Source organism: Macaca mulatta, chromosome 1 (genome assembly GCF_049350105.2).
Source record: "Macaca mulatta isolate MMU2019108-1 chromosome 1, T2T-MMU8v2.0, whole genome shotgun sequence".
NCBI classification, from domain to species: domain Eukaryota; kingdom Metazoa; phylum Chordata; class Mammalia; order Primates; family Cercopithecidae; genus Macaca; species Macaca mulatta.
In genome coordinates this window covers 153,806,294-153,822,150 of record NC_133406.1, presented here as the reverse complement: position 1 = coordinate 153,822,150, position 15,857 = coordinate 153,806,294, and the positions used below count along the sequence as shown (strand labels likewise).

General features: G+C 43.1%; 1 protein-coding gene across 1 annotated transcript in view; it reads left to right on the top strand.

Annotated features, from left to right (window-relative positions):
- Window positions 1-15,335, top strand: part of LOC144332732 (uncharacterized) — a 28,880-nt gene extending 13,545 nt beyond the window's left edge. The window contains exon 4 of the mRNA XM_077953270.1: window positions 14,524-15,335. Coding sequence (XP_077809396.1) covers window positions 14,524-14,530 — 7 coding nt within the window. The 3' untranslated portion in view covers window positions 14,531-15,335. The remainder of the gene's footprint in view (window positions 1-14,523) is intronic.
- Window positions 15,336-15,857: the final 522 nt, after the last annotated feature.

Here is a 15,857-nt window from a genome sequence, read left to right as displayed (position 1 = left end):
AAAACAGCCATCATGTTAGGCCTGGGTTTCAATCCATAAATGAGCAAAGCAGGCATGGTTGTTACCTTCATGGAGTTTTTCTTTTAGTGGAGAAAATAACCATCAAACAAAGAATTTATTATGATAGTGGTAAGAGGTCCATTAAAAATGTACGGGACTGGGTTGGGTGAGATGGCTCACGCCTGTAATCCCAGCACTTTTGGAGGCCGAGGTGGGCGGATCACGTGGTCAGGAGATCGAGACCATCCTGGCCAACATCGTGAAACCTTGTCTATACTAAAAATACAAAAATTAGCTGGGCATGGTGGCACGTGCCTGTAATCCCAGCTACTCAGGAGGCTGAGGCAGGAGAATTGCTTGAACACGGGAGATGGAGGTTGCAGTGAGCCGAGATCGTGCCACTGCACTCCAGCCTGGGCATCAGGGCAAGAATCCGTCTCAAAAAAAAAAAAAAAAAAAAAAGAAAAAAGAAAGAAAAGAAAAAGAAAAAACAATGTACGTGCTTGGCCGGGTACAGTAGCTCAAAGTGCCTGTAATCCCAGCACTTTGGGAGGCTGAGGCAGGGAGAATTGCTTGAACCTGGGAGGCAGAGATTGCAGTCAGTTGTGCCACTGCACTCCAGCCTGGGTGACAAAGTGAGACTCCGTCTCAAAAAAAAAAAAAAATGGCCGGGCACGGTGGCTCACACCTGTAATCTCAGCACTTTGGGATGCTGAGGCAGGTGGATCACAAGGTCAGGAGTTCGAGACCAGCCTGACTAATATGGTAAAACCCCATCTCTACTAAAAATACAAAAAAAGTTAGCCGGGCGTGGTGGCACATGCCTGTAATCCCAGCTACTCAGGAGGTCGAGGCAGGAGAATTGCTTGAACCTGAGAGGCAGAAGTTGCAGTGAGCCAAGATCTTGCCACTGCACTCCAGCCTGGGCGACAGAGGGAGACAGAGGGTCTCAAAAAAAAGAAAAAGAAAAAAAATATATATGTGATTGGTGAGGTGCAATGGCTCATGCCTGTAATCCCAACTGCTTTGGAAGGCTGAGGTGGGAGGACCACTTGAGCCCAGGAGTTTGAGGCTGCAATGAGCTATGATCACACCATGGTACCCCAGCCTGGGTGACAGAGCAAGACTCCATCTCTAAAACTAGACAGTAAAAACTAGGCCAGGTGTGGTGGCTCATGTCTGGAATCCCAGCACTTTGGGAGGCCGAGGTGGGCGGATCACGAGGTCAGGAGTTCGAGACCAGCCTGGCCAACATGGTGAAGCCCCGTCTCTACTAAAAATACAAAAATTAGCCGGACACGGTGATGGATACCTGTAGTCCCAGCTTCTCAGGAGACTGAGGCAGGAGAATCACTTGAACCCAGGAGGCGGAGGTTGCAGGGAGCCGAGATCGTGCCACTGCACTCCAGCCTGAGTGACAGAGCAAGACTCCATCTCAAGAAAAAAAAAAAAAAAAGAAAGTAAAAACTACAAAAGTACACAATCATCTCTTTGCTTTCCTTCCCTTAGAAAAAAACTTTTGCCTCCCTTTCTCCCTTTCCCTCCCTCTCTCCCTTCCTCCCTCCCTTCCTTCCTCAAAAAGCCATTAGGTAGGCCCAAACAAGGCAGGCAGAGTGGAGGAGACAGGCCTGAGCCGAGATAGCCTATACAAGAAGGAGCGGCAGTCCAGCAGGGCCAAAGAGACCAGCTAGAGGCCAGGCGCAGTGGCTCATGCCTATAATTCCAACACCTTGGGAGACCGAGGCGGGCAGATCACTTGAAGTCAGGAGTTTGAGACCAGCCTGGCCAACATGGTGAAAACCTGTCTCCACCAAAAAGTACAAAAATTAGCCAGGCATGGTGGTGTGCACCTGTAGTCCCCAGCTACTTGGGAGACTGAGGCAGGAGAATCGCTAGAACCCAGGAGGCAGAGGTTGCAGTGAGTTGAGATCGTGCCACCACACTCCAGCCTGAGCGACAGAGTGAGACTGTCTCAAAAAAAAAAAAAAAAAAGAGCCAGACGCGGTGGCTCAAGCCTGTAATCCCAGCACTTTGGGAGGCCGAGACGGGCGGATCACGAGGTCAGGAGATTGAGACCATCCTGGCTAACATGGTGAAACCCCGTCTCTACTAAAAATACAAAAAACTAGCTGGGCGAGGTGGCGGGCGCCTGTAGTCCCAGCTACTCGGGAGGCTGAGGCAGGAGAATGGCGTGAACCCGGGAGGCAGAGCTTGCAGTGAGCTGAGATCCGGACACTGCACTCCAGCCTGGGCGACAGAGCAAGACTCCGTCTCAAAAAAAAAAAAAAAAGAGGTCACATACAGGAAGATTGGGCAAATACATAAATATATCAAAGGTTAATCTAAGCCAGATTTCTCACAAGAGAAGCATAAATATGGAAAGAAGAAAACCTTGAACAAACCCTTGGGTGTTGAATTGAAATGAGAAGTATTGAAAACTCTTGGTTTTCAATATATACAAATAGAGAAATAGAGATGTAATGTAATAGAGATGTAATAGAGATGTAAATGTGTGCATATACATACATATACATACAGCTCTGTCAACTGAAAGGAACTGGGAGCCATGAGTACACCTACTATCCAGATGTTGATTTGCAAACCCCTCTCTCCACCAAAAGGAACCAGGCCTCCTTGGAGAAATGGCTGCTTCCAGGATTGGGGCAGGGAAATTACAAGATGAGTCTAGACTATCTATCTTTTCATGGCCAAAAATAAGGAGGTGTTCAAGCAAGATGAGGACATATTAAAAGGACACAAAAGGCAGCTTGAAGGGGCTCCCACTGGTCAAATCCGCAACAATTCATACATCAAAAAATGCCGGTAGTAATAAAGCATAATCTATTGAACCAAATAAGAAACCCATGAGTCCACATTGGTATAAATAAATGAATTACTCAATAAATGGGGAGAAGAGAAACTTCCTTTGTGTATTAGAAAGCCTACTAATAAATGTAAAAGGAGTTATAGAGTTAGAAAATCACCATTTAGCATCAGTAATAATTATAGCAATAATTAGGCAGGAAGCATCAAAGGATGCTAAAACTTATGCGTGAAACTGGGGTAAGTAACAGGAATTTTCACAGTCTCAAAGTTGCAGAGGAGCAGAATCATAGCCCCTCAAAGATGTCTCCATCCAAATCCCCAGAACCTGTGAACATGACAAAAGAGACTTTGTGGGTGTGAGTAAATTAATAATCTGGAGATGGGGAGGTTGTTCAGGTGGGTCTGATGTAATCACAAGGGTCCTTGTGAGTGAAAGAGAGCAGCAAGAGAATCAGAGAAGGAGATGAGATGATGAAAACAGGAGTCAGAGTCTGAGAAAGATTTGAAGATGCAACACTGCTGGCTTTGAGGATGGAGGAAGGGGGCCAAGGAATAGAAGCTGGAGGAAACAAGGAAACAGATTCTCTTCTAGAGCCTCCAGAAGGAACACAGCCCTGCTGACACCTTGATTGTAGCCCAGTGGGACTCCTTTCAGACTTATGACCTTCAGAACTGTAAGATTATTAAAATTGTGTTGTTTTAAGTCACTAAGTTTGTGGTAACAGGTTGCAGAAGCAATAGGAAACTGACACCATTACAAAAGAAAAAAAAGTAACTTCACAGTGGAAAAATCTTGACAAATACTATGTTAGTGAAAGTAACCAAAATTAACACCATCAGAAACAGGCCAATAAGGGTGTACTACCAGATAATATGCAATGAAAACACACAGCATCTGTTATTATTTTAGTCAAAAAATGCATAAACTGAGGCATAAGACAACATCAGACAAGTGCAAATTGAGAGACATTTTACAAAATGCCTGGCATGTAACTTTTTAAAATGTCAAAGTTATGAAGGTCAAGGATAGGGTGGCAACTTACAGATTGAAAGATACTAAAAACAAACAAAAAATGACAACTGGAGCAATGTATGACTCTGGCCTGATTCATTGCTACAAAGGAGCTACTGAGACAACCGAAAAAATTTAAATAGATACTGGGAGACGGATCAAGGGGAATTCTTTGTACTGTTCTTACAACTTTTCTATGTAGAACTGTTTCCAAAAAAAATTTTTAAGTGGATGATTGTTATGGTAATACGAGTCTTGCGCAAGCTTAATGGATAAAGGATGTCAGAGGATTGGTGGAGATGGGCGGGGGATATGAAACGTGAGGCTGGACAAGACAGCACATTTTAGGATGGAGATAATGGCCTGAGAGTGTTTCTGATTTGACCGGTGAGGCCCTTGTTCCTGAATGGAAATTAGGCTAGACTCGCCTTTGCCTGAGTCCCTTAGCTTTGAAACTTGCCAGGCTGGCCTGTTTGCTAACACTGCACCCTCAGGTTGCCCCCGAAGGTGCCTCAGAAAACCGTACTGAGGCACAGTTAGAGCCTCATTTAGAAACTCGGAAAATACCAACGTCATGATTATTTCAACTGAATACGGCCAGCAGATGGCAGCAGGCAACTCAGGGAAAGAAAGCGAGAGACCCGGAGATGGGAGGTCCGTGGCTGCTGCTTCAGCTCAGCCAGGAGAGAGCAAAGGCCGACTGGCTCATTGAGTTGGTGGCCATCTTTGAATTAAAGGGTTCCTGCCAGGCAACAGAACCTCGGACGGCCCAACCTTACTCCCTGGACATCATGGCGGAAAGAGGAGGACTGAGGGAAATTTCATTGTGTTTTAAAGAAAAAAACGTTTACTTTTTCCTAATAATATAAAAAAGAAAAAGAGAAGCCATCATTTAATGGAACCTGAATTAGATGCCTCGAGAGTCCCAAACATTAAGAACAGAAAGAGCTGGATTCACAAGTCATGGAGTCCAAAGTGGCATCAAGTATTTCGGACAATGATAATAAAAATAGAGCGTCAGTTTATTTACCTGTAAAATGGGAACAGAGGATTTCACAAATCAGATGAGTCAATATATGCAGAGAGTTTGCTTTTTATTATTTATTTTTATGAAACAGGGCCTCACTCTGTCATCCAGGCCGCAGAGAGTTTAGAATAGTGACTGGCATGTGGTCAGTACTTAATAAAACTTACCTGCAATTATTATTATTTACTGAACACTTACTATGGCCCAGGCATTCAGTTAAGTGTTTTATGTATGTTACATTGTGTATTCCTTACAACAGTCTTGTACGATATATTTTATTAACTCAATTAAAAACTTTCAGACTCAGAAAATTTAAATAATTTACACAGGTACCAGATGCCTATTAGGGACACTGTGGATTCAGCAAGAATAAGGACAGACATGATCCCTGTCCTCTTGTAACAACCATCTGTCTAGTTAAGGGTCATACAGCTAGCCAGAGTAGAGTTTGAACCCAGGTGTCTCTTGCTCCTCTTTGGCTGCCTTCCATAATAAAAAGAGTGAATTGGCCGGGTGTGGTCGTTCACACCTGTAATCCCAGCACTTTGGGAGGCCGAGGTGGCCGGATAACGAGGTCAGGAGATCAAGACCATCATGGCCAACACTGTGAAACCCTGTCTCCACTAAAAATACACAAATTAGCTGGGCATGGTGGCTCGTGCCTCTAATCCCAGCTACTCAGGAGGCTGAGGCAGGAGAATCACTTGAACCAAGGAGTTGAAGGTTGTGGTGAGCCGCGATTGTGCCATTACAATCCAGCCCGGCGACAGAGTGAGACTCTGTCTCAAAAAAAAGTGAACTTTTACTGAATACCCATTGTGTGCCAGGAACTTTACAGTTCCTGTATAGTTCTAAATACAGAACTATTTAGTTTACATATTCCCCAACCCAATGAAGTAAGAATTATTGTCACCACCATTATACATATGAGGAGATATTAAATGTTTTGCCCAAAGACCATGCCACTAAGAAGCAGGCACATCTGTTATGTATTTGAAGTCCATACTCTTTCCATGGCAACACACTCTAGATGCTTCCTAGGGTCAGAAGTGATCTGCACCAGCATCATCCTCATTCTGTCCACAAGTTACATCAAAGTCCCACCCAGGAAGGTCATGCAATCAAAATGATATATTGGTAGTAAGGATCCTCTGAGATCTTCAGATTCAACCCTTTGAGCAACATTTTTTTGTTTTTGAAACAGAGGTTCGCTCTTGTTGCCCAGGCTGGAGTGCAATGGCGCGATCTCAGCTCACCACAACCTCTGCCTCCTGGGTTCAAGTGATTCTCCTGCCTCAGCCTCCTGAGTAGCTAGGATTACAGGCATGCGCCACCTCGCCTGGCTAATTTTGTATTTTTGATAGAGACGGGTTTTCTCCATGTTGGTCAGGCTTGTCTCAAACTGACCAACCGTGATCCGTCCACCGTGGCCTTCCAAACTGCTGGGATTACCCGTGTAAGCCACTGCGCCTGGCCTGAGCAATGTATTTTAAAGTAGACACAGAAATCCCTATCAAAACTGGCACAGCAAACAAAGGGAATTTATTGGTTAAAGTAATAATTGGTTGATTGATGAAATACTCAAGGAATACTTCAGCTTCAGAAATGTCTTCATTGGGAACAAATTTCTCTCTCACTGTATCATTGGATGCTTTTCTTCTGTGCTGGCTCCATGCGTAGTCCATTAGAAAGAGAACTCTCACAGGTGAGTTCTAACTAGATCTTTGCCACATTCAAACACAAATCCTGGGTCTGATTCTCATTGCTCTAAATTGGGTCACATGCTTATCACTGAACCAATCACTTTGGCCAGTTGGGGCCTACCCTTGAAGCTGAAGCTTGTCAACCTCTCTCACACCTGATGAGATTTAACAGCAGGGAGGGGTTATTCTCCAAATACAATTTGGAGTATCTTTCTACTCAAAGGATGAATGATTGTGGTGGTTGAATGACAAAAACAACAGATGTCTCCTACATCTACATTCTAATCAAACTGAACTATTTTGTAGTGTCTGAGGCACATTCTGTACTTTCCTTCTGGCAGGCTGTTGGTCACATTCTTCTCTTGATTAGTACACATTGTTCTCTTGGAACACTTGATTTCCCCCTTCCAATATCTCCCAACCAATCCTCTCTGGCCTTCACAATTTAAATACTGTCTCCTTATTTCCAATGGATATAATCCCTTCTTTCTCTGAGTGTGAACACCTCTCACAATTCTCTTATCTTCCCGTTATATTTTAGTTATTTGTATATTTGTCTTAACCCAACCAATCCTAAATTTTGAGTTAGATTCCTTATGTTAATGACGAAGATGCTTATAGTCTACAGAGGAAGGAATTATATTTAGAAATTTTAATCAATAGCAAAGATAAATACCTTAGTGAGTTGCTTAAAATCTAAATCAGTAGATTCCAAATGAATGAGCATTTACTGTAATTGGAGACAGATTACATTTTAACAGTAAAATTTATTTTCAGATTAACTGAAGTTAACCACCACATTTCCACTGCAACCCTTACTGAAAGATTTGATACTGGGCCATCTTTAGTGCTGTAAGATATCCCCATATCTAAAAGTGAATCATTCTGGAAATGGGTATTCCTCCTTGAGTGAGTGCAATAGGTAAATTCCTCAGTTATTAGTCTTTCCCTCGTGGGTCTGTAAAATCCTTCACACTTATGCTGGACTTTTATCTCTACAGCCAGACACAGTGCTTAGAATATTTCGGGCACTCCATAAATGTTTGTTAAATGAAGGAGTGAAGGAATAAAAGCAACAATGATTGAGAAAAGTATGTGTTTATCCTTTTAGATGTTTTGAAAAACAATCTCCAGATGTTAGTTTATTTTTCTGTCTTTTGCCCACTTCTGCTGAAAAAGGCACTAAAATAATTCCTGATGAAGGGTTTTAGGTCATAGGTTGAAAGAATGCTAGTGCTAAAGGAAATATCCACTGCCCACTGTTCCTGGCAGTTAGCAGACACTAAAGTGGTGTGAGAATGGATATAAAAGAAGGATAGGTGACTTTTACTATGCATAAAAACATAAATCCTGAAGTCCTAACAGATTATATAGTCAAGGTTCTGATGGGCCACTTAAAATTGCTAGTTATTTGGGGTCATATGTTGCTGCCACAAAAGTTGGAGTTTAACTGGCATTTATGTCCTTCTTGTAACAAAGGAAAAACAAGTACCTCCATAAGTCTTTGCCTTAGAGCAAGCAGTCCAATAAGAGACCAAAATACTCACTTGAATCTCTGCATAACAAAATGATCCCAGAGGCTGTCATCCTTAAATATTTAAGAACCCCGTAGAAGAGTTCTTATTTAATTCATGTGAAAACAGGGCAAGGGTGTGTTGTGTGGAGGGGAAGGATGAGCTCTTTAGAAAAGACAGGCCCAAATGTTCCTGTCAAGGGAATTTATCACCCTTATTAGGAAATGACTTTGCTATATGGAAGAGCTCATATTCCTTCGATCAGGGCTGCTTGTTCTATTCTTTCTGACTAATTTCTTGCAGTTACTCAGACTTTCCTGGAATTAAGCTGATTTATTTGAAAGCTGAACACTGCAATCCTGATCTCTAAAACATGCATGGAGCTTCTGCTGGAAAGGTGTTAGATATTATATCTGAGTGTCTAATTATAAGGAGTTTTGGTATTCACTGAACAACCATAGGTGCTAGGAGTAGCAAAGATCCTAACAGTCAACAGCATCTTTACCTGAATATTGAAAGAATATTGCCAATGTGGGATATAATCATAGGCTAAATTCTATAACACAAACTTGAAATGCCATCCCCATTAAAATAGTAGATTAGTGTGGGTTAGAGAATTTGAGGAAGGCCTCAGGAGGACATTCCAGGTAGAGAGAATTATTAGGACAAAGACCCAGCACTGTGAATAGGATTTCATTTAATTTAGCAAGTACTGGCCAGCCATGGTAGCTCATGCCTGTAATTCCAGCACTTTGGGAGGCGAAGGCAGGATTGCTTGAGCCTAGGAGTTCAAAACCAGCCTGGGCAAATAGCGAGACCTTGTCTCTAATGTTTAAAAGAAAAATAGGCCGGGCGCGGTGGCTCACGCCTGTAATCCCAGCACTTTGGGAGGCCGAGGTGGGTGGATCACGAGGTCAGGAGATGAGAGACCATCCTGGCTAACACGGTGAAACCCCGTCTCTACTAAAAGTACAAAAAATTAGCCGGGCATGGTGGCGGGTGCCTGTGGTCCCAGCTACTTGGAAGGCTGAGGCAGGAGAATGGCGTGAACCCAGGAGGCGGAGCTTGCAGTGAGCCGAAATCACGCCACTGCACTACAGCCTGGGAGACAGCGAGACTCCGTCTCAAAAAAAAAAAAAAAAAAAAAAGAAAGAAAAGAAAAAGAAAAACAATTAGGAATTATTAAAAAAAAATAAAAATTGTAGAAACAAGTTTTAAATTTAAAAAAAATTTAATAACTATTGGCCGGGCGCATTGGCTCTCGCCTGTAATCCCAGCACTTTGGGAGGCCGAGGCGGGCAGATGACAAGGTCAGGAGATGGAGACCATCCTGGCTAACACGGTGAAATCCTGTCTCTACTAAAAGTACAAAAAGTTAGCCGGGCGTGGTGGTGGGCGCCTGTAGTCCCAGCTACTCCGGAGGCTGAGGTAGGAGAATGATGTGAACCTGGGAGGTGGAGCTTGCAGTGAGCTGAGATTGCGCCACTGCACTCCAGCCCGGGCGACAGAGTGAGACTCGTCTCAAAACAATAAAATAAATAAATAAATAAATAAATAAATAAATAAATAAATAATTTAACAAGTATTTATGAAGCAGCTCCTTTGTGCCAGACACTGGACTTAGCCCCGTGAATACAATGGTAATAAGAGAAATACGGTCTCTGCCCCTGCAGCACTTACGGGTTAGTGGGGTATACATGGAACATCAGAGGAGTAGATGGAGTATATTTGTGTTGACTCTTAAAAGGCTAGTTGGAGGGAAAGGGCAGGCCAGTGAACTGGAGGAGGATGGATATGACTCGACTGCTTCAAGGGAGCACTTGATGGGAGTGCATGGTATTTTTGTCTGTGGTATAGAGGGGAGCTTGAGGTAGGGGCAAGTGGAGGAATGGACACCAACATGAGTATGGGAGTGTGGTGGGAAAGCCTGAACTCAGACCTTGTGCTTCCTTCTGTGTCTGTTTTTATCTGGTACTCCTGCAACCTGAGTCCTCTTTAATTAATTAATTAAATAATTAATTTGTTTTTGAGATGGAGTTTCGCTCTTGTTGCCCAGGCTGGAGTGCAATGGCACGATCTTGGCTCACCGCAACCTCCGCCTCCCAAGTTCAAGCGATTCTCCTGCCTCAGCCTCCCAAGTAGCTGGGATTACAGGCATGTGCCACCACGCCCGGCTGATTTTGTATTTTTAGTAGAGACGGGTTTCTCCATGTTGGTCAGGCTGGTCTCGAACTCCTGACCTCAGGTGATTGGCCAGCCTCGGCCTCCCAAAGTGCTGGGATTACAGGCGTGAGCCACCGTGCCCAGCCATTTTTTTTTTCCTCAGACAGGAATTTGGGCAAGATTTTAAAAATCAGTCCTCATTAGTCTTTGCTCCAAGAGAAATTCCTCTGGTGTCTTCATAACAGCTTTCACAAACATGAAAAGTACTGTGTGAGGTTGTGCATCATTTCAAGAATGTTCTCAAGCAAATACTTTCTGATTGTTTTTTATATTGTGTACTCTGTACAAGAAAAAGCACCTTCAGATGTTGGTTTTTCATTCAGATTCTTTATTAAATCAAATTTTCTCATAGGAACGTTGAACTTTAGTGAGAAAAGATATTAAATAAATACATATTTCTGGTTGCTAAACCTAAGAAAATAATCTTTCAGCATTGCATAGGCAGAGCATAAAGAAATAAGATTTCAGCCGGGCGTGGTGGCTCACGCCTGTAATCCCAGCACTTTGGGAGGCCAAGGCGGGTGGATCACGAGATCAGGAGATCGAGACCATCCTGGCTAACATGGTGAAACCCTGTCTCTACTAAAAATACAAAAAATTAGCCAGGCATGGTGGCGGGCGCCTGTAGTCCCAGCTACTCTGGAAGCTAAGGCAGGAGGATGGCAAGCCCGGGAGGCGGAACTTGCAGTGAGCCGAAATCGCACCACTGCACTCCAGCCTGGGTGACAGAGCAAGACTCGGTCTCAAAAAAAAAAAAAAAAAAAAAAAAAGTATATCATGTTGGGTGACTTAGGACCCTGAACTCAAATTCAGGAATGATTACTGACATATTCTGCAGAGGTTAAGTGGTACACAAAACACCCTATAAATGGATCCTGTCCTCAGAGTCTTGGACAAGAAGACCTGGTTTCTGAGAACAGCTCTGTTATTAAAAAGCCATATAGCTTAGTCTATGAAAGTTTTTTGGCCAAGATGGTATTTAAAAAGCTTTTAGTTGTAGGTGCCTTCATATGGGGTATGCATCTTCTCTTTGCCAGAGTCCCCACGCTTACTATTAATTATATCTGACTTTCATGTTACTTGCCTGGCCTAGTCCCTGCTACCATTTGAATTTCTTACACTTGACAGGAGGGGGGACAATGACATTAACCCTGGGACAACTGCAGCATTCCGGGGGTAGGTTCAGGAGTAAGAAGTAACCAATGAAGAAAGATGGAAGGTCACTAGGAAAAAAAATGCTGTTTTGGAAACAAAAGGTCTTTCAATACAGAGGTGAAATTGGTACAGAAAGTTCAAATAGAGGCCTGGCAAGGTGGCTCATGCCTGTAATCCTGGCACTTTGGGAGGCCAAGGCGGGTAGATCACCTGAGGTCAGGAGGTTGAGGCCAGCCTGGCCAACATGGTGAAGCCCTATCTCTACTAAAAATACAAAACATTAGCCGGGTGTGTTGGCACATGCCTGTAATCCCAGCTACTCAGGAGGCTGAGGCAGGAGAATTGCTTCAATCCGGAAGGTGGAGGTTGCGGTGAGCCAAGATCACATCATTGCACTCCAGCCTGGCAACAAAAGCAAGACTCCATCTTAAATAAAAACAAAACAAACAAAAAACAATACAAAGAAAGTTAAAACAGAATAAGAACAAAGGGTTGGCAATTAGGAAATTATTGGTAGCAAAGGAAAGTTTCAGTGGTACAGTTGGGACAAAAACCAGACTGAAATCATATTAAGCAATGTGAGAGGTTCAAATAGGACTAATAACTAGTGTAATTTTGACTATAAAGTCACAATTCAGAGTTGGAATCCAACCCTCCCACTGATGTGTAGCAATCATCACCAAGTTAATGCATTTCCAGAAAACATAAACTTTCAGTGATGAATCTTAGCTATATTGTCATACTGACTCAGGTTGATAGAAGGATCTTAATGGGGTCACTGGGGAATATAAACGAGATGCCAAGTAGAAAACATGTTAATGTCTTGGCACAAGGAAGCCCGAGGTGTTCTAGAAGCCGCTAATGCATTTTACATGATTGCTTAATTTCAGGAAATCCTGACTCACTGCCCCTATAGAGTAAGAAGCAAAGGCTGGTCTCAATTTACAATCCTACACAGCAGTTTTGAGTAGAGCTTAGATTATTCCTGGCAGCAATATGTCTGTTCAGTGCCTATTTAAATTTGAAAATGTTTTAGTATATGTATATTTTATTTTCTTTGAGGAAAAGTAGGCTGTATTTGAAATGTTCTGAAAACCACTGTGACTAAATGGGTAAGGTAACGCCTCCTCGCTTAACTTTTGAATGGACGTGGAGTGCCATCATCAAATCTACAGTCAGACCACTGAGCCCTTGAAAGATGGTCCAGGTGAAGCTTGAATAAAGAAAAATAAGAAAACAGTTAGAACTAGCTTGTTAGCATTGGGTGATGAAAGAGGTGGAATGCTACAAATAATGTCACTGAAAATGCACCCATTTTATTATTGAATGTTCCCAATAATGCGTTCATAGTAGTTATTATGAACCCTACTTCATATAGGTGAATAACAGGGACAGGAATAATTAGACAATTTAGCTAAAGTCACATGGTAAACCAGTGAAGATCCAGGGTTCAAATTCAAATAGGATCAGTGTCACTCCAGATTTGTCCTCCATCTACTCCCTCTCCTACCTTCCTCAGCAACGATTCCAAACCTTCCTTACAAGCCCATCACGCAACCCTTAGCTGCTCTCTCAAATTCTGATGAATGGCCTTGTGTCCCACATGGCTGAGAAAGCTGAGGTCCTTCCCTTTATGTGTTATCTGGTTGTGCACACTCTTGCCCATCCTCATCTCTCGTCCCCCAGGCTCTCTTCCTTCCATGTGAAGCCAACCACCCAGGCATTTGACCCATTGCCTCTCCCACACACACATTTTTTTTTTTTTTTTTGAGATGGAGTCTCTCCCTGTCACCCAGGCTGGAGTACAATGGTTCAATCTCGGCTCACTGCAACCTCCACCTCCCGGGTTCAATCGATTCTCCTGCCTCAGCCTCCCAAGTAGCTGGGACTGCAGGTGCATGCCACTATGCCCAGCTACTTTTTGTATTTTTAGTTGAGAGGGGGTTTCACCATGTTGGCCAGGCTGGTCTTGAACTCCTGACCTCATGATCTGCTTACCTCGGCCTCCCAAAGTGCTGGGATTACAGGTGTGATCCACCATGCCTGGCCTCCCACACACTTTTATTTCTCCTTCTTCACTGGTACCTTCCCCTCAGCTTATCAACATCTCAAGTTTTTCCCAGGTTAAAAAACTCTTCCTTTGATTGTCAAAGCCAATCTGTCTGTTCCCTGTCTTATTCAAATTTATCCAGTTGTCTCTACTTCCCGCCTCCCCATTTCTTTTCAATTCACTTATCTCCCCACTGCCCTGAAATCTGGTTTCTTCTGAAGTGTGTCCCTACACCCCCATCCCAAAATTATATGTGGAAGTCCTAATTTCCAACACCTCAAAATGTGACTATATTGGGAGATAGGGTCTTTTTTATTTTTTTATTTTTTTTATTTTATTTTTTTTTTTTTTTGAGACGGAGTCTCACGCTGTTGCCCAGGCTGGAGTGCAGTGGCGCGATCTCGGCTCACTGCAAGCTCCGCCTCCTGGGTTCACGCCATTCTCCTGCCTCAGCCTCCTGAGTAGCTGGGACTACAGGCGCCCGCCACCGCGCCAGGCTAATTTTTTGTATTTTTAGTAGAGACGGGGTTTCACTGTGGTCTCGATCTCCTGACCTTGTGATCCGCCCGCCTCGGCCTCCCAAAGTGCTGGGATTACAGGCTTGAGCCACCGCGCCCGGCGGGTCTTTTTTATTTTATTTTATTTTTTTGAGACAGAGACTCACTGCGTTGCCAGGGTGGAGTGCAGTGGCACAATCTCAGCTCACTGCAACGTCCGCCCCCGGGGTTCAAGCGATTCTCCTGCCTCAGCCTCAAGAGTAGCTGGGACTACAGGCATGCGCCACCATGCCCAGTTAATTTTTGTATTTTTAGTAGAGACAGGGTTTCACCATGTTGGCCAGGATGGTCTTGATCTCTTGACCTTGTGATCTGCCCACGTTGGCCTCCCAAAGTGCTGGGATTACAGGCGTTAAGCCACTGTGCCCCACCGAGATAGGGTCTTTAAAGAGGTAATTAAGTTAAAATGAGTTCACAAGGGTAGGCCCTAATCCAATATGACTGGTGTCTTTATAGGAAGTGATTAGGACACAGATGGACAACCGTGTAAGGCCATGTGAAGACACTGAGAGAAGATGGTTACCTGCATGTCAAGGAGAGAGGCCTCAGAGGAAACCAACACTGCTGGTACCTTAATCTCTGATGTCTAGCCTCCAGAACTGCGAGAATATAAATTCCTGTTGTTTAAGCCACCCAGTCTGTGGTACTTTGTTATGGCAGCACTGACAAACTAATCCAGGCAGTTTGAAAGAGTTCTTACTAAGGTCACTAATGACCTTCCAATTGTAAAAATCTAATGAACATATTTTCAGTCCTTATTCTGCTGGAATTTTCTTCTGTATGTGACATGAAAGACCAATGTATTGGTGTCCCTGATACTCTTTTGGGCTTCTTCATAACCTTTTATTTGTTTCCTTTCTTTTCCATGGGTTCTTCTTTCCTTCTCAGACATTGACGTTCTCCTGGATCCAGTGCTACACACTGCTCTTAACATTCTTCTCTAGGATGATCTCATCCTTTCTTATGGTTTTAATATAGCGGACTCAGAAATTGGAAGGGAGGCTCTAAAATTAGTGTGTAAGGCAAAAATATTGCATGTAAATTTACCCTTGAAAATTCCTTAGAAAAGTACAACAAAGTGGCTTACCTGTTAGTGATGTGAGGAACTGAGATGAAATGAGGGAAGAGACTCATATTTTCCATTGCAAACTCACTTTGGTGCATATGCTGAGTGGGGAAATTATTTTATTTAATTTGTTTTTCTCTCTTTCCATTTTGCCATTTGTGTTTGATTGAATTTGCACAGGTTAAATGTACGTGTGATGAATTACATTGTACTGGCGTACTTGCTTATCCTAAACTTCTCTCTCAGACCTTTCTTCTGAGCTTCAAACACATACAGCAACTTCCACCTGAACGTCTCCCCTTGGAAATCTCAGACTTCATAAGCTCAAATTCAAAAAAGATGCCTTCATTTTTCCCTTAACTGGCCCTTTGTCCTGAATTCTCAGTGTAAGCATCCATGAATCAATTAAGTCATCCATGATGTTTCCCTTTTCCTCCTCATTGAAAAAAAGAGATTGCAAATAGATCTGTGGGCCATCAAGTTTGGCTTCCATTGAAAGAATTTAAATTTGTTGCCACTATTTAAAAATGAGGATGTTTTGCATTTTTAAATGCCAAATTCTAGATTCTTTTGAAAAACTAGAGTATTTGGTAACATTGGACCCATACTCCAGTATAGCCAAGGTCAGCCAGAAGAGAGAAGCAGCAGCTGTCTTTTATTTTTTTCTTTTTTTTTTGAGATGGAGTTTTGCTTTGTCACCCAGGCTGCAGTGCAGTGGTGCGAT